Source organism: Mesoplodon bidens (genome assembly GCF_964165515.1).
Source record: "Mesoplodon bidens genome assembly, chromosome: 19".
Classification (NCBI taxonomy): domain Eukaryota; kingdom Metazoa; phylum Chordata; class Mammalia; order Artiodactyla; family Ziphiidae; genus Mesoplodon; species Mesoplodon bidens.
Window position 1 is genome coordinate 46539730 of NC_138179.1, and position 22726 is coordinate 46562455.

The 22726-nt window shown below is 51.0% G+C and overlaps 1 protein-coding gene across 3 annotated transcripts; it reads left to right on the forward strand.

The window, feature by feature from the left end:
* The first annotated feature begins 12266 nt into the window (after positions 1-12266).
* SMARCD2 (SWI/SNF related BAF chromatin remodeling complex subunit D2) lies at positions 12267-22673 on the forward strand. 3 transcript variants are annotated; one of them, XM_081219483.1, is made up of 14 exons: positions 12725-12776; positions 15918-15990; positions 17864-18048; positions 18249-18291; positions 18448-18570; positions 19307-19462; positions 19875-19970; positions 20113-20214; positions 20359-20520; positions 20686-20783; positions 20959-21094; positions 21250-21372; positions 21508-21609; positions 21736-22673. In XM_081219483.1, exons 3-14 carry the CDS (start codon positions 17873-17875, stop codon positions 21787-21789), a joined length of 1371 nt encoding a protein of 456 aa, XP_081075609.1. In that variant the 5' UTR covers positions 12725-12776; positions 15918-15990; positions 17864-17872; the 3' UTR covers positions 21790-22673. The 3 variants fall into 3 exon arrangements, with proteins under 3 accessions (XP_081075608.1, XP_081075609.1, XP_081075610.1); XM_081219482.1 differs by lacking the exon at positions 15918-15990 and having other exon boundaries at positions 12267-12776; XM_081219484.1 differs by lacking the exons at positions 12725-12776; positions 15918-15990 and adding an exon at positions 12849-12975.
* The last annotated feature ends 53 nt before the right edge of the window (positions 22674-22726 follow it).

Consider the following 22726-nt stretch of genomic DNA (forward strand, 5'->3'; position numbering starts at 1 on the left):
CCTTATGAGAAGGGCCAAAAGCTGGAGAGGAAGAAAGGAGACAGCAATGCTGGAGAAAGTGACAAAAAAAGAGAAAAAATATATAGGAAATTCTTTTTTTGATACTGTTCAAAGTTAGCTCCTTCCCGAAAAACTTGCATGCTCTGGAGAAATTGCAGCAAGAGTATCAGTGGTATGGATGTACTAAAAGAAATTCTTGCATCTATTTCAGTTTGGTTTATGTGCATAGCAAAAAGACATAGGAAAATATGAGAAATAATGAAGGGGATATTAAATTAAGTGAGATTCCTATATAAGCTTGTATTGCACTTACCTGTTTACATGTTTGCCTCTATTTGAGTCAATAGAAGATGGCTGTTAGCATAGACATATGAACAGTGAGCTTTAGAGAGATGAAATTTGGCAGTGTTTATCTGGCACTGTCCAGTGGAAAGTGACCCTGAATCTAGAAAACATGTTCACTCGAGTCCTGTTCTCTTATGGGAGAAATGCTTCTTCAGGACTCTCTCTTTATGACCTCTATGAAATAGCCCTCAAGATGATCCATCTCTTTCTGATCTGCCTCCAGGTTCACCAAGCAACATTTGGATTATTACTTTGGCTTAGTTAAATCTTAAGTGTCCACTTCTTTTCTCTGCCAATCCATACCAAGTTATTCTTTCAAAACCCCATTCAAGCAAATTTCTTCTAAGAAAGGACTTTCTTGACTAATCCTATCCCACTTCATAATCCCTCACTTATTACACGTTATCTGTACCTCACTTTATGCCAAACATGATTTCTGAAGCTGTGTATATTAAAACGTAATTCACCTCAGTGCATTATTTTAATGATGTAATCATTACTGTACTAGGATTTCTTTAAGAACAAGAGATAATACTTTCACCATCTTGCATCTCCAGCACCTAGCACAGTGCCTAACATATTATGGATATTCCATAAATGAGTGACTATCCTCTAATTCTCCATTTTAATTTTCATACACTGGGTTGTGTACAAGTCTACCTTTACTTGTATGCTGGTCTGAAAGAGGGTTTTTTGGGGTTTTTTTTTGGTCTTTTTTATACACGCATAAAACAATAGGCATATCAAAATTTACACTCCCAAGTAAATGCTACCATTCAAAACAATCACTTTGGGAGGCTATAAATTTAATCCAGTGATGACACCATTATTCAAAACTTGTTTGGGAAGTGATTTAGAACTGGCTTCTAAGCTACATAAGAAATATCAGTCTCTTTATTAAGCTATTCTGTTGGGTGGGCCAAAAAGTACCTTCGGTTTTTAAGTAAAAATAAAAGACACATTTTTCATTTTTACCCAGAACTTTGTTGAACAATGTATTCACCCTTTTGAGTGAAAAAGAAAGCAGCATCCCTAATGGGAAACAATTTTTAAATCTTGAAATCCCTTTTGCTCACTCTGTAGACTATACCCTAAATTAAAGGTTTAAACTGTCAGCTATTCTAGGCCTGTACTCCAGCCACTAAAGGGTTGCAGGGAGAGTGGTGGGCAATGAGGGGAGGGTGGCAAACATGCATGTGCTGTTGGATGGCTTTGGCTGTGTAGCTGAACTGGACTTCCTGTCAGAGTTTGGGATGCTCACCATCAATTTACATCCCAGGGGTTCTTGCAGTTTCTTATACAGACCTGAGTCACATCCCACCCTTTGAACACTGTCTCTTTGCTATGCCTGGAATTCGCTTCCTCCTTCCTGACCACTCCTTCACCCAGTTCAATGTGTCTTTCCAACGAAGCCCACTGTGACCAGCACTTTTCAACCCCGGGTGCCCAGGCTGCATCCCAGCACACCCTCGGTCGACGCTGCTGCTTTCTTTTCCCCCTGCAGCGCCACCTTCTACCACACTCCCCCTGACCCCTTAGGTCTGGGCGTCTGGTCTACTTCCGGCCTGGATTGTCAGCTCCTTGAGGGCAGGGCCTTTTTCACAGTTGGATCCCAAGCACCCAGAATGGCTGTAGGTGTTCAATGACTATAAACGAATGAATGAATGAACTAGATAAAATATTTACAAATATGAGTGAGGGGCTGCGCCCACCGCTGGGAGACAGAGCCCAGCCAGTTGTGGCTCGGGAGGAGTTTCCTGCGCAGCGTGTACACAATGTGGCTCCGAGCCCAACAGGCCATGAAGCCTTTTAAAGGTGGATGGCATTTTACATTTTTTAACTATGTGGGGGAAATACTTCAATGAGTGTTCCTCAAAAATTCCGGAGTGTGAGGAGGTGAAGCCCACCAGGAGGCCAGACCCCCACAGATGTGACAGGAAAGGCGGGAGAAGACCCCAGCATGAATCTAAGCAAAGAAAACAAGACCTAAGTTCTCAATGAGGGCCGTTCCTCGCTGCTCCAGCAGCTCCTCGCCTCGCCCGCTTCGCTCTCAGGCGCCCACCACGTGCTCCGACCTTTTGGTAGGCACAGCCGGGCGGGGGCGCACGAGGACGCTCCTGGCCGGAGGATTTGCCTGATCTGCCTAGAAACTCGTGACGTCATGCAGAAGCTTAGCGAGGTTTGGCTGAGACAGGCGGGGCGGGCCGGAAGCTAGGACGACAGGAGTGGGTAACGGGGAAGATGAGAGCAGGGAAGCCTGTATCCTGCTTGGCAGAGAGCGCCTATTTGACTCAAGGTAATGCTACTTCATAAAAAAAAGTGAAAACAAAACGGAAATGGTGGTTGTAGCAAATAATGGCTCTTTAAGGAAAACAAGGGGTTGTCGGCACCCCTGTGCCTGTTCGTCTGGTGGTGCGTCCTGAACACGTGAGGCTCCCGCGCGGGAGTGGGCTGCGCGCGCAACCTCCTTCTCGCCTTGGCCCTCCGAGCGGGCTCGGCTGTGGAGCTCGCCTAGTGGCTCGCACAAAATCCTGCTGGGACTCCACCAGGCTCTTCCTGGGTGGGCCGGGAAAGGGGTTCGGAGGCATGCCCTGCCACTGTCTGAAAAGTCTTTTCGGCGCCGCGCCCCCCGTTTCTATACCCCGCTCTCCACATAGAAGTAACACGCTTGAGGGAACTAGCGGTTCGGGCCTCACTTCCTACCAAACGCGCCTGCGCCCTTGCTCCCGTCCAGAGCTTATCAATAAGCTATAAAAATTAAGGTGAGCTTGTAAATCCTCCTTTGTTGCCTCTTTTCACCCCGGGTCCCTTTTCCTTAGCTTCCACGTCTAACGTCTCCCGAGGGTCGTGTCTCAGAAACCTTTCCCTCAGCCCAGGTAGGGCCGTTCACATCGCCATCTTTTTGCGGCTTTGGCTCTCCCGTAATCGTTGGTCTGACCGTGAGGCATGGGCTGAGGTTCTTGGTGAAGTGAAATTTGAAGATTTGGGAGGTTATTTGTAGGAGGGCAGTTATTAGGTGCATCCACTATCTAGTTTAATAGAACTCCCTTCCAGCGAGGAGGCAGTACTTTTAACCCGGTTTCGTGAATGAGGAAACAGACTTGGAGAGGCCTCACTATTGTATGGGGGAGGCAGGCCAGGAAATTATTAATGTTGACAGTTTTTGGTGACCAGTATAAGTCTTTTTTTTTAAAATTTATTTTTGGCTGCGTTTGGTCTCAGTTGCTGCCTGTGGGCTTTCTCTAGTTGCGGCGACCGGGGGCCGCTCTTCGTTTCGGTGCGCGGTCTTCTCGTCGCGGTGGCTTCTCTTCTTGCGGAGCATGGGCTCTAGGCACGTGGGCTCAGCAGTTATGGTGCAGGGGCTTAGTTGCTCTGCGGCATGTGGGATCTTCGCGGAGCAGGGCTCAAACCCATGTCCCCTGCATTGGCAGGCGGCTTCCTAACCACTGTGCCACCAGGGAAGTCCTGACCAGTATAAGTCTTAAGAACCTTTTTTTTTTTTTTTCAGCTGCCTGTCTTGTACCCTAGTACCACTGCCTCCTCTCCTTCCATACTGACAGTTTGAGGGGGGATGTTGGATAGAATAGAAGCTTGGGGGCTAAACAAGCCAATGAATCCCTCAAAAATGTCTTACTAGCTTTAAGACTATGGGAAATTTACGTAACTTACAGTTTCCTTATCTGTCCACAGGAATGGCATTTAGTTTATTTATATGAAAGTGCCTACCATTGTTTTCGGACACTAAAAATAGGTGTGCAGTAAATGGGCATCTGTATTTTCCTTTTCCAACCTCAGAAGGGCCTTTCCTGACTACTCTCTAAAACTGCCAGGCTTTATTTTTCTTTATAGCACTTATCACTACCTGACTTTAAGGTGAATATCCAGTGGTGTTCTGGAGCAACTCGAATGGGCGAGCCGTTCTCTTCCCAGCTCTACATTTAGTGATGTAGGTTGGTTACCTGAAGACCATGGTAGAAGTTTAAAAAAAAATTTAATTGAAGTGTAGTTGATTTACAATGTTGTGTTAGTTTCTGGTGTACAGCAAAGTGATTCAGTCATATATATATATGTATATTCTTTTTCATGTTCTTTTCCATTATTGTTTACTACAATGGTGGAAGTATTTATATCACTGAAATTGTCAGAGGTTACAAATCAAGGTTTGATTTTGTTTTTCTGAGAACTGGCTGGTAAATATTTACCATTACACCACTGTATATTTCTATTTGTTTATGTTTATTGTTTTCTCTCTAGAATCTAAGTGTCATGAGGGCATGATTTTCATGTGTCTTATTTATTGCCATCACCTTAACACCTAGAACAATGGCTCACATAGTATGCACTCAATAAATATTTAGTAATTGAGTGAGCTGAGGGTCTGTGAAGAGTGGTGGTTTCACACCTTAATTTTCTTTAGGGGAGGCATGGCATAACTCCCTCAGAGGACTCTTAGCTTTGTGACACCAACCTCCTTTGACTGCTTTTCATTTTCCTTCTGCTTCTCCATCCCTTGTCCCCAAAGGTAGTGGTGAGGATGAGAATTTGGATCTGTCCAGAGAAGACATTACCACCGCCCTCTTCCAGGCAACAAGCTTGGTGCATCAACCCCACCCCTGGCAACCTCTATCAGTGGGAGAGAGTGGAGGAACTATGCTTGTCAGAGACATGCCCTCAACTTATCCCAGCCCCAGACAACTCAAAAGGCCAAAATGGAGATGACCCCTAATACCATTTTTCCAAAAAAGTGTTTCTTTTACCTCTTCATAAACTTCCCAGCAATTACTATTTAATGGGCTAGTTTTAAAAGGTTTCAGAGATTTCTGGGAAGTTTTAATTGACAGGTTTTTATTTTATTTTCATGGTAATATTTTCAGGAATATTTAATTTGTCTGAAGTCATAGAGTAATGTAAAGACTTTATGAAAATAGCGTATATATCAAAATTTGTCAAACTGTGCGATTTAAACATGTAGTTGATTGTCAATCATATTTCAATAAAGCTGGTTTTTAAGTCTTTATAGAAATATTTAATATTCATAGAAACATGCACATTTAATATTAAATATTTAATATTCATATTTAATATTCATAAAAATTTTAAGTATCAGTAACCAAATTTCAGTCTCATACTAGAATGTTACCATTTTCAGGAATTTTTTGGCCAATTTCTAAATTTGCATATCACTTTAGTATGTTATTTCTAGCAAAATGTATTTGTGATGTGGTTGCTTCTGTTGCTTTACCTGATTTTTAACATGTTCACTGTTTCTCGTTTGTTTTTTTCTCTTTGGTCCTTTACAAATGCATTGTTCCTGGTTAATGCATATCAAATCTGAGGCTAGTTCATAATAAGCTCTATCATAGTAACCCCTTTAAGCTGCCCTCATTTCTCTTCTGTGGCTTTGAATGGTTTTGCTCATTTATGTTAACTCTTTCTGTAAAGTGCTACCAAATCAACATCCTAATCACTCCTTGTTAGAAATCAAAATTTCTGCACTTACACTTGGCAGGATTTTTTCAGCTGCTTTTTTTTTTTTTTTTCAGGTACTGTTGAATGTCATTTTCTATTTTGTCATATGCTTACATTTTTATTATCCTTTTTCCAGTTCCTCAATGGCATATCAGCCCTAAATTTCATTTCTTCAATTAAAATTTTAACCTTCAAAATCTTTAAGGCTGTTAATATAATCCCATGTAATAAAAATAGCTATATCATGTAAAGATGGTTTTTTAAAAGTTCTGATAATTTTATAAAATGGTCACGTAGTGAATAGAATTTTAGCAAATAAGCTTGCTCCAGCTGTCCCATTTCTTTATGTGAATGGTGCTTTCCTAGAGAAGTGGAGAAGGCATTCCTTCAAATGGATAATTGCTTGGGCCCAGGTGGTTCATGACTGTGGGACAGGCTTATAGATGCAGCAGGTTTGAACCTGACAAAAGCCGGAGAAACCCCAGCTGGAGAGCTGTCCTCTTCTGAAGGTGCATCTCTCACTTGACTGCTTTTTTTACTTGGTTTCTTGGCTCCCCAAATCTGCTGCCTCCCTGATCCCTCAAGACTCTCTTTCTCCCTTACCTGCTCTTTATTCGTGGGGCTGGCAATGCCTAACCCAGGGCAACTTGTTTATAGAAGCTAAATGGCTAGTTAGGATCAGTGTAGTCTTAACCAGAATCAGAAGAGTGTATAGATTATGGGTTAAACATCAGGAGTTAATGTAAGTGAATCAACCTTGGCAGCCCATCAGAGTCAAGGTGAGGATAAGATCTGAGCTAGGGAGTAAACAAAGAAAAATCCAGGAATCCAGGTGGAAGGTCACAAGTCAGTATGTTCAAGAGAGTGAGAGTGTAAAGCTCAAGAAAGATTTGGGAGTCAAAGTTAACTGCTATGATTAAGCTGGTTTTAACCTTCTGCCCTGATGGGTTAACTCCTGATTGGGACCAACTTGGTACAGAGCTCTAGGGTGAGGAAGCAGAGGTAACTTTTATCAGAGTTATTTCCTGTGCAGGCATTTTTTTGTGCACTGTCCTGGAGTTCACACTGCAGGGGTGCGTGGTTGGAGAGCCCCAAACAAAAGCCACAGCACAATATGATGAGTGCTCTTACACAGATTTAGACTGACTGCTATGGAAAACAGAAAAGGGAACAACAAATTGACAATGGCAGTTGGAGGGTGGGGATAGGAAATCACGGAAAATTCCAGAGGCAGTGGCATTTGAGTTGGCCTTGAAGAATAAACAGACTCTTGCATAGCAGAGAACTGGGGAAGAACACTTACTCATTTAATAAATATGTATTGAGTACTTAACTTTGTGCCAGGTATAGTTCCAGGCATTGGGGACACAGCAGTGAACAAAGTCCCAGCCTTAAAGGAGCTTACATTCTAGTGACATCATAGGCAGAAGAACCACAGCATGAAAGGTATGTTCAGGGAAGGCAAGTTCAGTGTGGCTTGATGGTAGAATACATGGGATGTTGGTGGAAAATAAAGCTAGAGAGGTAGGAGGAGGACAGAGAATAAAGAGCCAGTTATGCCATGTTTAGATATAGACTCTTCTGGAAGCCATTGGCTTTTAACATTTTAGAAACCCTTTAGGAACCCTTTCTGCCAAAGAAATCATGCAAGGTCACTCAACATAAAAAGCAAAAAAAAAGTAGAGCTCCTTGTCTGAAGCAGGGATATGGAAGGTGGGGTGCGGGGAGGTCAAGCAAGGGAGGAACCCCTAGCTCTGCCCTCTCACCTCACTCTCAGCTCTCCACAAGAGCTCTGAGAAACCCGAGGGACCACGGTGGGTTTAAAGCCCACTAGTGAAGGTGATGGAGGGCACACGAATATGAGAAAATGCAGAGATGTGATCAGATTTGCTATCTTGAGATAAAATTGGCAGGGGGTAGAATGGCCTATTAGCAGAGAAATCATGGCAGAGGGAGGTTATGGAGGAGGTGCTGAGGTCCTGACCTAAGATGGGTAGGATGGATCCAAGAGAGATTTAGGAGGTAAAACCAATAGAACTTGGTGACTAAGACTGAGCAGGAGTAAGAGAGGAAAGAGTAAAAGATGATTTCAAGAATGAAGGTCCTTAAGGCTTCCTCTATTCTCTTTGCTTTTGGTTGCAGGCACCCTGGGCATCTGTTTGGGTCACTCCACCTTCTTTGGCTCTCAGCTGCCTACAAGACCAGTTTGAATGTCTCAGCAAGGCAGCGTTGGCCCTTCGCCATGTTTTCATGCCCTCAATCAAGATAGATACAGGGGAGGAGACTGAGAGGGAGGACAATGAGATACTGATTTTGGACAGATGGGTTTACGTGACCTAGGGAGCATCTAGCAGGGAGTTGGAGATATGGATCTGAAGGTCAGGAGAGAGGTGGGAGTTGGAGTTAGAGATTTAGGGTCATGGGAAAATAGTAATTGAAGGGATGGGAGTAGATAAGTATGTCTGTATACAGAAAAGAGCTAAAGATAGAATGTCAGAGGACAAGCACATTTAGGTACCAGAAGAAGAGTGAGGATAAGTCAGAGATCCCAGGGGAGACCCCTATCTTTCCTCTGTTTTAGTGGTCTGTTTTTCCATTCTACCAGCAGCTCTGGGGCCAAATTCCAGAGCTAGGAGGTCACCTCTGGGAGGGTCTGAGAAGTGACCAGGAAGAGGACTCTCAGACCACAATGCCACGTAGGTCTCTGAATGCATCATAACCCTCTACCTTGCACGGGGAGAGAACACATGGTAGAATCAAGCCCCAGACCTTGGCTCCAGAGAGTACAGGAGTGTCACCTGGGCTGTAGGCCTAAAGCCCGCTTCTTGAATCCTGGTATCTGCTCCCACTATTGGAAGTCTGTGCTTCAGGAGTTTTACCTGCCAGACTGTGTTGACTGTGAAAATATGTGTATTGAGAACCGTGACCTCAGTTGGGCACACAGAAGAGGAGCTTTCTGACTTACACTTGATAATCCAGCAAAATTGATTCTGATTCTCTTCACCCTGTACTGCTTCATGCCCTTGAGTCTTACACTGTTTTCTTTACCTAACTCATTCATAACCTCTTTTGCATAACCTCCTCCAAGAAGTCATTACTAATTCCTTTCCCCCACTAAAGACCTCCTCTGTTTTCCCAGGGTACCTTGTGAATACCTTTATCTTAGCAGTTGTCCCATGGAGAAATGATCTATTTATGCATTTATCTTCTTTGCTAGAATATGTCAGGGACTGGCACATGGAAGGTGTTCAATAAAGGCTTCTCAAATGGCAAATACAGCATCTGCTGCTTTACTATCCAGCCCTTCTGCTGCTCTGACTGGGCAGTGCCCCAGGCCTGCCTCCCCACCACATCCACGTGGGAGATGGATGCATCAGCTGCCTGGATGCTCCAGCGGGGACAGACTCCTCGTACAGCCCCAGAATGCTGCCATCATGATAAATTTTTCCCACCATGACCTGACTACCACATTGTTTCTCCTGTAATTCCAGCCTCCTGAGGGCCACCACACTGAGGGGTGATCCTTTGCCTGCTTGCTCTAGGGCCATTCTTGCTCCAAAGGGCCTTTCTCTTGTGAACCCTTTTGGGGCTATTTTGCCCACCAGACAGCTGGGCAAGGAACGTTAGAGCCCATGCTGGGGATTATCCCTTTGCCTCTGGTTGTATTAAATACTTTAGTTCCATTCAGTCCCTGGGCATCTGTAGATACAACAGGGTCCAGAGGTTATTGGAAAGTCCTTCTTCTGAGACCATAGAAGGTCTCAGAATGAAATTCTGAAAAGTGGTCACTGAGCAGAATAAGTATCAAGGGAAGAAGGGAGGAAGAGAAAAAGGCATTACAAGTTGAAAGAACAAAGGCATGGGAATGCTGCTTCCATGACTGCAAGTCATGTAATTGGCTGTACCATTAGGTCCTACGAGGGTGGCAGTGGAAGTGGCCTCCCCTCCCCACATCTCTATCGTTTCTTCAGTGTTAACCTAGTGCTCTCTTTTCACAGGGTTCTGAATTGTCTCAAAGTGAGATATCGGATCCATTCGTATACTGGGTGACCACCAATCGTGTCTGCTTCTTCAAATCAAACTGCTCCAGGAAACATTTTCTGATTAATCAGGCCCTACCAATCAACCTCCTCTGAGTCCCTGTGGCACTTGCTTTTCAGTTTGAACACTGTTTCTTTGCAAGTAATAACAGACCAGAGGTAATAGAGAAATAACAGTTACCAACAAGAAGTCATATATAGTGGGTAAGTGCCTGGATTGTGGATTTTCAAGCCAGATCAGAACCAGGTTTGAATCCCAGCACCATCATAGTAAGAGCAGGCAAGTAACTGAATCTCTCTGCCTTGATTTCTAAAATAGAGGTAAAAGTAGTATTTACCTTGTATGCATTGTGAGGATTAAGTGAGATAATATGTGTAGTAAATGCTTAATAAATGTTAGCTCTTCTCTGCCTGCTGTCTAGGAAATCTTGAACCTCTACCATGTCTTAGGTGTCTGTTTTCCCCCTAACACCTTGAGGATATTATTTCACTGCAGTTAGCTCATTGCTGACATTGTTTATCATTTTATCTCACTACACTTAAAGATCATTCACTTGTTTACACATACAAGGAGGGTTGTGTCAGAATTACCTGGGAGGTCTTTTTTAAAATACAACACGGGGAGCCAATGTTTGTGTGTGCGTGTGTGCGTGTATGTAGGGGGGTGGTTTGGCAGGGATATTTTGGAATAGCTCCCCAGGAGATTCACACTTACTACTTCCTCTGGAACTACTGTTGCTCTAGCAGCTTGAAAGTCCTGAAATGGACATTAACTGCATAGTCAAGAATTCTTTACCCACTTTGCAGTGGTGGGGAGGGGCCTTGACTCAATGACTGGAACAATTCCAGTGGTCTGTTTTCAGACTGGCAGGTAACCCACTTTTAGGGAGAAAGAGGAGAGGGATCTCTGAGAAGACCAAGAGGCAGGAAAGCAGCAGCAGCAGCAGCAATAGCAGGGTTTATCACTGGAGGATAAAGATACCAGGAAGTACAGATGAGCAGAACTAACTAAAAAGGGTTGCACTGTAAACAGGATCTCGGGTGCTATGGTGCAAGACTTGGTTGGGGATGAAAACATAAAGCAGAAAATTTGTATAATGAAGAAGTCGATCTTGGATAGTCAAAAGTGTAGTCTGAGTAACAAGAGCATTGCTTGGGAGCTCGTTAGGAATGCAGAATCTTGATCCCTACCGCAGAACCCAGGCCCACTGGACCGTAATCTGCATTTTAAACAAAAGCCCCAGGTGTTTCTTATGCTCCTTAGAGTTGAAGAAGCACTGGTCTGTATCATGGGGAGAAAAATCACAGAACACCTGGCACAGCTGAAGCACTTTATTCTGAGTACCTCTGACACAGGGCTGATTTCTGAAAAGGTACTGAATTTTTGAAAAGTGCTATAAATCCTGGAGAAGGATCTTATTTATTTAACTCAGGGAGGCTTCTCATAATGCAAAATTCCTTTGCCTAGAAACATTTCCTGTGGAGTAAAGTACTAGGCTTCCTTAAAGTGAGGCAGAGGCACATTCAAAATATGCGATAAGAACTCGGCGCTTGGCCAATTCAGCCCTTCACACAGCTGGATCCGGTCTGGGGCAGCCAAGTCCCTTGGCAGCTCTGAGCCACCAGGATGGGCTTTTTTTTTTTTTTTTTTTTTTGGCTGTGTTGGGTCTTCGTTGCTGCGCGCAGGCTTTCTCTAATTGCAGAGAGCAGGGGCTGTTCTTTGTTGCGGTGCACGGGCTTCTCATTGCGGTGGCTTCTCGTCGCGGAGCACGGGCTCTAGGTGCACAGGCTTCAGTAGTTGTGGCACATGAGCTCAGCAGTTGTGGCGTGAGGGCTCTACAGCGCAGGCTCGGTAGTTGTGGTGCACGGGCTTAGTTGCTCCGCGGCATGTGGGATCTTCCCGGACCAGGGCTCGAACCCGTGTCCCCTGCATTGGCGGGCAGATTCTTAACCACTGCGCCCCCAGGGAAGTCCCCAGGATGGGCTTTTAAAGAAAGTCAAGTTGGCAGCTGTTCCGCTGGAGAGAGCAGCTGTAAGTTGTCTTTAATGATGAAAACGTAGAAAGGATGTCTGATAGAAGTATTTTCAGGGAGCGTGGCCGTGCACCACGTGAGTCGGCTGCACGAGGGGGAAAGCAGCAACTACTCTTCCACTGTAGAAGCCCTCCTGACCTTTGACCTCTGACCCCGCCCCGCTTTTCCGTGCGCAGCTTCCGCCCCCGCCCCTCCGATGGAGGGCCGGCCCAAGGGATGTGGGCGGGGCTCCTGGGGGGGGCCGGCGGTTAGGGGTGGTGCCTGTTGGGGGCGGGTCTCGCGAGGGGCGGGATTTGAGGAGGCATCCTCGCACTGGGCGGCTGGGTATAGGCGGGGCTTAGTGCTGGGCTGGATTAGGCGGGGCAGGGGGTTAGTTGCCGCCTCTGCGTAACTGGACACTGGCGGCCAAACCTCCGGAGGCAGGGGGAGGTAAGCGGGCCCGTAGCACATCCCGGATCCGGAATTTCCCGGGCAGGACCGGAATCAGGATCGGCCCTGCCCCAAACTGGGTTTGTGAGGAACTCGCGAACTTGGATTAGGAAATCCCGGAATCCGGATCAACAAACCCTAGAACCCGGAATTTAGAGCGGAAAGTCCCGGAGCACGGAGCGCGGAGCGAACTCAGCGCGAAGCCCGGAGTCCGGATCGAGACACCGCCGGACGGGACGGAGAGATGTCGGGCCGTGGCGCGGGCGGGTTCCCGCTGCCCCCGCTGAGCCCTGGCGGCGGCGCCGTTGCCGCGGCCCTGGGAGCTCCGCCTCCGCCAGCAGGATCCGGCATGCTGCCCGGACCGGCGCTCAGGGGGCCCGGGCCGGCTGGAGGCGTGGGGGGCCCTGGGGCCGCCGCCTTCCGCCCCATGGGCCCCGCGGGCCCTGCGGCGCAGTTCCAGGTGAGGAGGGCGGATGGGCGGGCGGCGCCGCTAGCACGCCCGGGGCGGGGGCGAAGGGGGCCTCGAGTGAGGGCCCTGGGGCAGCCTCCTGGACAGATGGCACGGGGGCTCTGCATGCGGATTTCACGGGGCACGGTGGGGGGCAAGGCCAGGGACCCTCGGGCTCGGCTAGGTGGTGGTGGAGGAGTTGGGGGAGAAGGTAAGAGCTACTCTGGGGTGTAGGGTTTGAAGCAGTTGGGAGGGTCGGGGTTCTTCCTTGGAACAGGGATTCTGAGCAACTGAGAGATGGAGGCGTTGTTGGAGCTAGTGAGTTGTGGGCGGGTGGGATGAGAAGTCTAGTGTGGATTATCGGGTAAGGGGTCCTGGGAAGTGATGAGAAAGTTTTGGAAAAGACCCTTACTGAGAAAGGAGGTTACCCTGCATTGGTCTTGGTCCTACTCCAAGTCTGCTCTGTTTTTTTTCCTACTTGGGAACTGGCAGAGTTCTAGCGTGTCTGAGATGGCTCCCAGCTGCTAAGGAGGAGGAAGAAGGGCCTGGCTTCCCACGGCCACCGGAGGCAGAAGATAAGGGATTCCAGCCTGTGCAGGGGTAGTCTACTCCTGGGTCAGGCCCAGGGGCCTTCACACAGGCATAACTCTGGGTTAGACCAGAGAGGGTGGTGGACAAGCCTGAGGAAGGAGGAAAGCCCAGTCCATTCTGGACAGACTTTCTTTATGGCTTTCTGCCTGGTGTCATAGTGTCCAGGAGTTGATCAGTCTGGAGGAGCAGAGAGTCTCCACTGAGCACCGCTGGTCTGCGGCTGGAGGAGCCTGCAGAGAGTTGCTTCAAAGGGTTCTGTCTTTTTTGGCTTTGCAGAGGGGCTTCTCGGGTTGCAGCTTCAAAGGCCATTGAGAGGCAGAGACTCCGTCCTTGGGGTCAGTGTGCGAGGAACTCAGCCTGACACTGGGGGGGCGGGGCTTATCAGTCCCCAAGTTCATTGTTTCTGGTCGCCCCCAGAATGCTTGGGAATTGCGCCCATCCTTTTTCCCGCCACCCTCTCCACTTTTTTTTTTTTTTTTTTTTTGGCTGCGTTGCGTCTTTATTGCTGCTTGCAGGCTTCCTCTAGTGGCGAGCGGGGTATACTCTTCATTGCGGTGCGCGGGCTTCTCACTGAGTTGGCTTCTCGTTGCAGAGCGTGGGCTCTAGTGCAGGCTTCAGTAGTTGTGGCACGCGGGCTCAGTAGTTGTGGTGCACGGGCTTAGTTGCTCCGCGGCATGTGGGATCCTCCCGGACCAGGGCTCGAACCCATGTCCCTTGCATTGGCAGGCGGATTCCCAACCACTGCGCCACCAGGGAAGTCCCCCCCCCCATTTTTTTTTTTTTTTTTGCGGTACGCGGGCCTCTCACTGTTGTGGCCTCTCCCGTTGCGGAGCACAGGCTCCGGACGCGCAGGCTCAGCGGCCATGGCTCACGGGCCCAGCCACTCCACGGCATGTGGGATCTTCCCGGACCGGGGCACGAACCCGTGTTCCCTGCATCGGCAGGCGGCCTCTCAACCACTGCGCCACCAGGGAAGGCCCCCCCCCCCATTTTTTTTTTTTTTTTTTTTTTTTTTTTTTGCGGTAGGCGGGCCTCTCACTGTTGTGGCCTCTCCCCTTGCAGAGCACAGGCTCCGGATGCGCAGGCTCAGCAGCCATGGCTCACGGGCCCAGCCGCTCTGCGGCATGTGGGATCTTCCCAGACCGGGGCACGACCCCCCCCCATTTTTAATTAGTCTTTAGGTTCTAACAATGCCATATCCCAATCCGTGTGCCCCAGCATTTGACACTGGCTTCTTGCTAATCTCTCAGGGCAGCTGGGAGATTTTCATGTCTCCTCTACCTCACGTGCCCAGGTAGAGGTCCCCCAAATGGATCCTCATAGAGTAGGGTACACATATCCCCCCAGGAGCCCTGGGCCCTCACTTTGTAAACAGATGCTTCATTTGGGGGCAGTGATTTTTCCCTCTTAACCCTCATTCTCCGTCCTCCCTGTAAAGAAAACCAAGGTCTGAATATTGACAGGGACAGATCTGGTCCCAAAGACTCCAGCTGGGATTCATCTTTCCCATCTCGCTCTCCCCCTTGGGGATTCATGGGCCCAGGGTGTCACTGAGGGATCCCTGCATCTGTCATTCTGGCTCTTGGGTGAGTTAGCTGAGGAGCCTCCCTGTGGGCCATTGGCCTGGGAAGGATCTAAGGACCCGTTAGGAGCCTCTCTAGTTTCCTCAGCTTGCAGCCCATGGGAAATATGGCCTGGGGAAAGCCCCTGAGAGGATGGATTCCACAGTGATTTGTAGGGAGTGGCCTTGGGCCGGTGGCAAGGCTGAGCTGGCTGGCTGGGTAGCCCAGCCTTCTAGGAGTGGAAGGCGCTGAGCCTCTGCTTGCCATCCAGCTGCTCAGGGTCTCCTCCTCCTCTCCCTGGGGCCGGGGTTTGGGGGGCCAGCAGTAGAGGTAGGTGCCGGGGGCGGGGACGGTTCACTTTGGCTGAGTTTGAGGAGGATCCTGCTTGGCCTCTTTCCAAGTCCAGTTATGTGACTTCCGGGAGAAGGGATCTGAGATCTGAGGAGCGGGGGTGCATCTCTATTGGGGTGCCTGCGGTGAGCCGGAGGGGCAAGGCTCTCAGGCCCAAGTGGGGTGAATAGGGGAGCCTACTGATACAAGGGAAGCGCCGACCCACCTTCTTACAGTGTCACAGTCTACTAAGGAGATTAAAGAAAACAAAAAATGAAAAAGAAAAAACCCAAAAAATACAGAGTGCTGGGTTCACGCCGGAGAGTTCAGGATATTTTCCATGTATGCAAGGGTATATGCTCTTCTCCTCGGTCCTTAGGCCCAGCCACCAGGAGCCCCAGGGCCCCAGGCGTTGAGCCGGGCGAGCGTGCTCTCTGGAGGCGCAGAATCAGGCCTGGCCTCCCGCCCCTGCTGTCCCCGGTGGTGGAGCCAGAGTCCAGCTGAGGACGTGGGCTGCTGCCGGGCTGAGGGAGAGGAGGTTACTGCCCGCTCCTGAGGCTCAGGGCACTGAGCCAGGCCTCCCTAGCTAGCCCTGCTGCAGGAAGGGGCTCAGGGAGCCCAAGCGTTCGGGGCTCTGTTCTTTTCTTTAACTCTTGGGTTGTTTTTTTAGAAGAGGAGGAGTTACTGGTGCTTCAGAGCCCAGGTGTGGAGCTTGGCCAGGCCGAGCTGGGACTTCATGAACTGTAAGCAGCCTTTCCCTGGGCCCCTTCCCCCTCGGGAGAAGCCTGGGGCCCTGGGCGAGCTGGGGGCTCTCGCCCGGGAAGAGTCTGGAGCAGCGTCTGGGAGGGGCCTCTTCCAGGCCCTGCCTGTGCCGCCTGGTCTGGGGACTTCCTGTTCCGGGAGCACCTGCCTCAGCGGGGTGGGTGTTGCTCAGGAGGTTTTGTGGGTGCCCTAGTGAAGAGGCCCCGGCTCCCACTCTGCAGGCCCCCGCCTCACTTGTTCCTCCCCTTCAGCTCGGGCGCTGGTGGGAAAAACTCGAATCTAGGGTGCGTGGGGCTGGGCTCTCAGCTGTGGCCACCCTGAGTTTTTTCTGTCATCTCTAGCTGTGGCTCATTAAGGCAGAGAAGCAGGCTGTCTGCCTCAGCAGCTCCGATGACTCCCTTCCTGATGAGGAGAGACTTGTGGCAGGACTCCAGAGGTCCCAGACAGAGCCCCCCACGTTGAACTCCATCCTCCCAAACGCTTCCTTCACGCCCCACTCCTTTCCCCTTCCCCCCCACCGGGTCATGTTTCTGTCCGTCTCTGCATCTGGTCAAGAATCTGACCCTCCTTGGAGAGAACATAGGTTGAGTGCTGGTTGAAGAGGTGGAGCAGGAATCTCCCGGTGCTGGGGGGGGCGGGGGTCCTTTGATTTGGTGCGAGTCCCCACCCAGCCTGGCTTGGTTGGCTGGTCCTGGCGGTTGCATAATCTGGGCCCTGGGGCCAGCCCTGTGAAGCTGCCAGGGACAGTGTGTACAGGCAGAGCTGCCAAACAGGCCTTGCAGGCAGCAGCCTCGGGGAAGGGGCAGGGGTTACTCCCCGAGGGGCTCCACAGAGATGCTGGGGAGCCTGACCTCGGTGGGAAATCCTTCTGCAGGCTTCTAAAGAAGCCACCTCTCATTCAGATTCCTCTGCTGATCCTAAGACTTCGATCCTTGCATCCCCTGATAATCTTATCTCCCTTCTCCAGCTTGGAATTGCCAAGCCAGCCCTAGCCACCCGGCGGTGCGTGGACCACGCGCAGAGGCCAGGTGCCAGCTGCTCTCTCTCCCGCAGGAGCCACGGCTTCCCCTTCAGGGTCTCCTGGCGAAGGGTTTGGGGGCTGGGCAGTGGGGAGGTGAGAGAAGGGTCCAGTTGTGGGTTGTGAGTAGGGGCCATATGGCGGCCAGATGGTCTCTGTACTCCGCCTGAGGCCCCCCACCGGCTGGGACAGGCTCCACGCCATCCCACTGCGGCTTGCTCACCTGGGCTTCCACTGCCTGATGGGCTCGCCAGCCTGTTGGACTGCCTTTCTCCTCTTAGTCACACCACCAGGCTGGCGACGGGATGGGTGTTGCGGCTGTGACTGTCAGCCTGCTCCTCTCACACTGCACCCAGCCACCTGGCCACGATACTGCCCCCAGGCTTCTCCCTCAAGTTGGGGGAAGGAGAGGATGGGAGTCCTTGGTGGGACCATCTGAGAGCCTCAGGAGTGCCTTGGAGCTGGCTGGTCCCAGGGAGCAGGGGCATAGTGTGCTAGGGCCGGAAGGTGGCTGGAAGTGGCGATGGGCCCTGAAGAACTCCCCCAGGCCCTTCTCTCTGCAGGCAGGATTCTCCTCCCACCCCTGGGCTCTGCAGGCCTCATTCGCTGGCACGGCTGCCAGGGCGGCTGAAGGGGGCGGGGCAGGTGTGGTTTACACTTCTGCTCTCAGGCGCCTGCTCCCCTTTGTTCTTGGCACTCCTGCCCGGGCTCCGCGGGCTCTGCTGTGTGCTGCTCAGGGCTGGACCTGGCTGAGCAGAGGGATGGAGGGAATGGGTTATGGGCCCCAGAGGGCCCCACCGCTGACCTGTGCATCTCCGTTGGCTCACTTCCCCCAGAGGCCTGGCATGTCACCAGGGAGCCGGATGCCCATGGCTGGCTTGCAGGTGGGACCCCCTGCCGGCTCCCCATTTGGCCCAGCTGCTCCACTTCGACCTGGCATGCCACCCACCATGATGGACCCATTCCGAAAACGCCTGCTTGTGCCCCAGGCCCAGCCCCCGATGCCTGCCCAGCGCCGGGGGTAAGACCATCCTGTTTCTCCCACCCCATCTAGCGCAGCTCTAGTGGTAACAGTCGGTTTCCTTCTGTCCTAAGAGCTTCGATGATTGAGGAAGACTCCCAGGTCTCCTGGGGGAAGGTCCTGGGGACTGGAGAGGTAGATGGCGGGTGGGGGAGGTACGTTGGACCATTGACCTCTTAAGTGGGTTTCTGTCCTCCCAGGTTAAAGAGGAGGAAGATGGCAGATAAAGTTCTACCTCAGCGAGTGAGTATGTTGGGAGGGGGCCTAGGAGGCTCACCCAAGGGCTGGTTGGCTGGGGGTGGAGTCAGTCTCCCCTAACCCTGGGGTGAGGGAGAAATGGAGGAAGGAGCCAGAGCTGCAGCTGAAACAAGCTGATGAACCCCTTCTCCCTTCCTCCAGATTCGGGAGCTTGTCCCAGAGTCTCAGGCGTACATGGATCTCTTGGCTTTTGAGCGGAAGCTGGACCAGACCATTGCTCGAAAGCGGATGGAGATCCAGGAGGCCATCAAAAAGCCTCTGACGGTGTGTGCAGCCCCGGCTACTTCTGGGCCTTGCCAGGCTTCTCTGCCTCTCCCTGGCCTTGTTTTCCAGGGGTCAAGCGAGGGTCTGTGATGGGCTAGAGCAGGATTTTTCACATTGTAGGATACAGCCTGTTGAGCATGAACTCCATTTAGCGTGGTGGGGCCAGCACGTTCTTAATGAAATATAACATAGTAGAGATTAAAATAATTCTTCACAGTAGTAAAGGACTTAACGACATTTTTATTTCATGTATTTATGTGTGCAGATTCCTGGATCATGATTTAAAATGTAAATATTGTAGATTGTGGTCAGAAGTTTGAAAGGCGAAACTACAGGGTAGATGAGGATAGTTCCTGTCTTCTTCCCCATCCCTAGAGAAGCTGTATCTAGAACAGCCTCTTGAATGGTGAAGGCTTTCCAGGAGATGATATTCTGGGACCATGATTTCATTTAAAATATGAGCCAGAGGCTTCTGGTTTGCCTGATAGCACGTCACACCACTGATCCCCCTGTGTTGGAACTGTTGGTAGTGCATCTGTCTCCCCTGTGAAATTGTGAGTCCTCTGAAGGCCAGGACTGAAATTTCCTCTCCTGATTCCCAGTGCCTAACCAGGGGCCTGGCCCACAGACACTGCTCTGTATTGATGTTGAATGAGTTCAGACGGGAAGATTGGGTAGCAGTGTTCTCCAACACACTGGTCACCCTCTAGCTAACCGGTCGTCTTTCTCTCTTTAGCAAAAACGAAAGCTGCGGATCTATATTTCTAATACGTTCAGTCCCAGCAAGGCAGAAGGTGATAGTGCAGGAACCGCAGGGACCCCTGGGGGAAACCCCGCAGGGGACAAGGTGGCTTCCTGGGAACTCCGAGTAGAGGGAAAACTGCTGGATGATGTGAGTTGGGGAAGGAGGTGTCTGGAAGGGAGGTGGCCTGTGTGGGCCAGACACTTGGGCACTTCCGGGGACGTCCTGCATGAGGGAGAGGGCACTGCTCACAGTTCATGCTTTGCACAGCTCTGAGCCAGTACGAGGTGGGAGATTTGTATGGTTATTACAACAGTTTTCCTGCAGATGGCAGTAAAGTGTCCTGAGGAAGGGCTGCCCCTTTCTAATTGGCTGCCAGTGGGGCTGCATAGAGCCCCTTCCCTGTCTCAGGTCTGTCACATTTCCCCGCTTCCTTCAGGGCCCAAGAATCTTCAGTACCCTGAGCTTCAGGGCTGAAACAATATTCCTCTGTTTGGGCTTAGTATAGCTTAGGCTTGAGCACTCAGCAGCACCCCTATCTCACACCCCTTTGCATCCCCAGCCTAGTAAACAGAAGAGGAAGTTTTCTTCATTCTTTAAGAGCCTCGTCATTGAGCTGGACAAGGAACTGTACGGGCCTGACAACCACCTGGTGGAGGTGAGAGTGGGCCTGGGGTTCAGGAACACAGGGTGACGTGCCAGGTGGCCAGAGAAATGGCCTTAGTCCCCTTGCAGGGCCATGTGTGTATGTTCATGCCCACCCCCTTGGTGATGAGCTTTGCTCCCCTCCCCCCTGCCAGTGGCACCGGATGCCCACCACCCAGGAGACAGATGGCTTCCAGGTGAAACGGCCCGGAGACCTCAACGTCAAGTGCACCCTCCTGCTCATGCTGGATCATCAGGTGACAAATGCCCTGGGGCCATGTTTGGGGTCACAGGGACTCTCTTCTAGGGCATCGGGGCAGGTCCCTATTGTAAAGCCTGTCCCTGTCCTATTCTTTTTTTTCACAAGAACCCCTCCTCTGACTCCCCTCTGTCCATCCCAGCCTCCCCAGTACAAGTTGGACCCTCGACTGGCGAGGCTGCTGGGGGTGCACACACAGACGAGGGCTGCCATCATGCAGGCCCTGTGGCTGTACATCAAACACAACCAGCTGCAGGACGGCCACGAGCGGGAGTACATCAACTGCAACCGGTACTTCCGCCAGGTTAGCTGGGACACCGTCCCCACTCTAGTCTCGCAGCCCATCTTGCCTGCGGTTCCAGAGCCCCACTGGGCTGGTTCTCAATCACGTTCTTCACACTGCCCCTGGGATGGTCCACTTCCCCGTGTGCCCACAAAGGAATCACCAACCCTCTGGTGCTCTCTCTAGATCTTCAGTTGTGGCCGACTCCGTTTCTCTGAGATTCCCATGAAGCTAGCCGGGTTGCTGCAGCATCCAGACCCCATTGTCATCAACCATGTCATTAGGTAAATGGGAAGAGGGGGAGGAAGGCTCCTCTAAGAGCAGTTTACCTTGGGCTGGAATTAAAGCCAGAGAGGAGCAGCAGGTTTGGTTTCCTGCTCCCCGAGCGTGTGCAGTTCGGCCCAGGTGGGTGGGGTGGAGCTGTATGCTTACGCTTTCCCTCCCCTGTGCTGTGTGTAGCGTGGACCCTAACGACCAGAAGAAGACAGCCTGTTACGACATTGATGTGGAGGTGGATGACCCGCTCAAGGCCCAGATGAGCAATTTTCTGGCCTCCACCACCAATCAGCAGGAGATTGCCTCTCTTGATGTCAAGGTGGGCCCCTACCCTCACAGCCTCCTCTGGGGCCCACAGTGAGGCCAGGCAGGCTCTCGGGCATTTCCATACATGTGGCACCTTGGGATGGGATCTGAGCCCTTTGGGGTTAGGGCTGGAAACAGCCAGTCTGACACATGTACCCCTTTTCCTAGATCCATGAGACCATTGAGTCCATCAACCAGCTGAAGACCCAGAGGGATTTCATGCTCAGTTTTAGCACTGACCCCCAGGACTTCATCCAGGAATGGCTCCGTTCCCAGCGCCGGGACCTCAAGGTGTGCTCCTTTTTCCTGAGGTTGATCCCATGTTAAGCTCTGGGTGGTTGTGCCCCCATCACTATTCTTCCGGTTCCAGGGGCAGATAGGTCAGGGGTGGGAAGCATGTTCAGCTTTCCTCCTGGCTCTTTGCAGATCATCACTGATGTGATTGGGAATCCTGAGGAGGAGAGACGAGCTGCTTTCTACCACCAGCCCTGGGCCCAGGAAGCAGTGGGGAGGCACATCTTTGCCAAGGTGAGGCGGCTGCGCCCCATCTGCCCGCCTGTGGTTGAGCGGGACTGCACACCAGAGGGGAGGGCGAGCCGCTCACAAGCGCGGGCCGGCAGACAGGCCTGAGCCGCCCGTCTCTCCCTCCTCCAGGTGCAGCAGCGAAGGCAGGAACTGGAACAGGTGCTGGGAATCCGCCTGACCTAACTGCTCAGGGATCCCTTCCTTTCTTCCCAGCCCTGGAGCCACCCCCTCCTCAGCCTGGAAGGGGACCGCCCTCTGGGGCACAGACATGTAGGATAAGGAGGTGGGGGGGTGTCTCCTGTCACCCTTTGCTCCCCAGCTTTAGTTTCGTAAGTGTAGTGATAGGATTCCTTGTTGCTTGGTCCCAAAGCCTTATTACTTACACGTAGGCTTTAATTGGATTCACAGCAGAGGCCTCCTCTGCCCCCTGCAGGCAGGCCCAAGTAGGACCTGGAGGCTGTGCTTTGACATGGTAACCGAGACCTTTCAGAACCAAAGGCCCCTGGCTTTGCTTGTTTACAGACCCCCTTGGGGCGAGTGTCAGCGCTGGCTCTGGGGAGCTGGGCGAGGAAGAGGGGCACAGCTCACACTCTTCCTAGCCTTTCCAAACCAAAGTTCTTTGCCATTCCTACCAGCCCAGCCTTGCTGCTGGTTTTTTTTCCTTTCTTGGGTATTTGCACTATTTGTGGAGCAGGTTTTTCTATGCGGGAGCCACTTTTTTTTGTACAGGGGTAGCTGGGGTTTTCAGGGAGCCCTACTTGGTGTCTCCTTCCTTATTTTCTTTTCTCAATCTATGCAAGCGGCTCTGGCCGCCATCATCTCCTGAGAGGCCAGAGGGCTGCCACCCCAGCTCTTGGGCCCAGGGGTAACGCCTCCTAGAGGGAGGGCACACTAGTTCTCTGGCGTGGCCTGAGGCATGTGTGTGTGTGGGCAGGGGTAGGTGCTGGGGAGAGATGGCAAGGACTGTTGTTGTCCTTTGGAGCTTGGTAAGGAGGGTGGGCCTAGGGCTTGGCAAGTGCCACTTCTGGCAGGTTTGGAAATTTCCAAATAAATCTTTGTTTATTGGTGGTGCCCAGACCTGGTGACTGAACAGTGCGGCCACTCATTAACAGACTCAAGT